Source organism: Aplysia californica, unplaced genomic scaffold, assembly GCF_000002075.1.
Source record: "Aplysia californica isolate F4 #8 unplaced genomic scaffold, AplCal3.0 scaffold00411, whole genome shotgun sequence".
NCBI lineage: Eukaryota > Metazoa > Mollusca > Gastropoda > Aplysiida > Aplysiidae > Aplysia > Aplysia californica.
In genome coordinates this window covers 74,606-76,326 of record NW_004797681.1, presented here as the reverse complement: position 1 = coordinate 76,326, position 1,721 = coordinate 74,606, and the positions used below count along the sequence as shown (strand labels likewise).

The 1,721-nt window shown below is 40.7% G+C and overlaps 1 protein-coding gene across 1 annotated transcript in view; it reads left to right on the top strand.

Annotated features, from left to right (window-relative positions):
• The window catches only part of LOC101860430 (G-protein coupled receptor GRL101), a gene marked incomplete in the record, with an annotated part of 26,546 nt that overhangs the window by 9,437 nt on the left and 15,388 nt on the right, over positions 1-1,721 (top strand). The window contains 2 exon segments of the mRNA XM_013085830.2: positions 144-311; positions 948-1,073. Of these exon segments, the coding sequence (XP_012941284.2) occupies positions 144-311; positions 948-1,073 (294 nt within the window).

Here is a 1,721-nt window from a genome sequence, read left to right as displayed (position 1 = left end):
TATATATATAAAATCAGAACTTATTAACACACTATAACTAACAATTGAACAAATGAGTCTTGAGCAATTATAGTTCAACGTACAATTTTTAAAAATCCAAACTACAAGGGAGAAGCCGTAAAGCTATGGCCATCTGTCTTCAGGCACAGTGTGCACACTCACCTACACATTAAGGAACGTGACCCCGGGGTCAGTGAACGCCACCTCGGGGTCAATGAACGCCACCTCCTGGGCGCCCCGCTGTGTGCTCTACAGAGATGGCTACGGTGACGTCATAGGATGTCGGGACGGCAGCCATCTTGAGGACTGCGGTGAGTTACTGTTGACTTGTATATATTATATTATTATATAACAGTCCACAGGTTGTACACGTGATCTTACCAAGTGTGTTTAGTCAATACAAGTTGTGCACATGACGTCACTGTGGGATGTGTACTCAAAGTAGTTAAACATGATGTCACGCTGTGTGGTATAAGTGGTGTGCGTGACGTCACTGTGTTTGTAGTTTAATTGTACACATCCCGTCACTGTGTTTGTAGCATATGATGTACATGTGACGTAATTGTATTAATAGTACAAGCTAAACACGTGAATAATAATAATAATAATAATAATAATAATAATAATAATAATAACCTGATATAAATCTATTTTATCTTTAAACATAAATGACTTTACCTGACATTTTATAAATTCTACAAATAACATATCTCATTAATCTAAAAACAGAAATGTCTTTGGCGGACATTTGATCAAAACACCTAACAACTTTTGCTGACACTTAATCAATTCTACATTTCTAAAATTACATCTTACTAATTCAAAAACAGAACAGACTTAAGCTGACATTTGATGAATTCAACAAAAAATATATCTCACTAATCTTAAAACAGAATCAACTTTAACTGACATATGATCCATTCTACGGTTACATTTTTTTTAAACAGAAGAGTTCATGTGTCCTGAGGGCTACGTGAAGTGTCCCCGCTCCTACTGCGTCCCCTTACATTACCTACTGGACGGCCGGGTGGACTGTGCGCTGGGGGAGGACGAGGGTGTGCAAGACTTGAGAGGTGATATCTACCCCTTGTACACTGGAGAAAGTTTCTTTCTTTTAAACTCATTAAATGCTGAGTTGGTACTTAGTGTCTTACTGCGCTCGCAACTGCACTGCACAAGGTCATATGAGCGCGCGTGGCACATAATTATATATTTTGATAGGAATTCATTTTGAATTTTTGCCCTGGAGGCGGTCAAAGCCTACTCTTATTGATTCTGGACCACCAAGGGATCTTTAACGTGCGCAACTAGCACATGGGACCTGGGAGATTTTTAACCTGTGTCCGAGAGGGCTAGTTGTTAGTTCTTTTCTACCCTAAGATCAGGGGTGTGGCTGAAAGACAGTAGTAAGTTGGAGCCAAAAAGTAGTAGTAGAAAGCCTGCAGAAAGAGCCAGGAGCCCAGAGGAGAGAGGGCGGGGCGGAAAGTGGAACCGAAAGCAGACGACAGGATACGATTAGTGAGCAATCGAGCTGCAGGCCCGACGTTGCGACCCTTGGAAAGGCACTTTACTCGAGTTTTCCTCACTTCACCCACGTGGAATGGGTACCCAGCTGTAGAAAGGAAAGATCTTGTCAGTGTGTTTTAGCACTTATAAAAGGCAACTTGCACTGTATGTTTCCCAGGAAGTTGAGATTGTTGTAATAATAATAATAATAATAA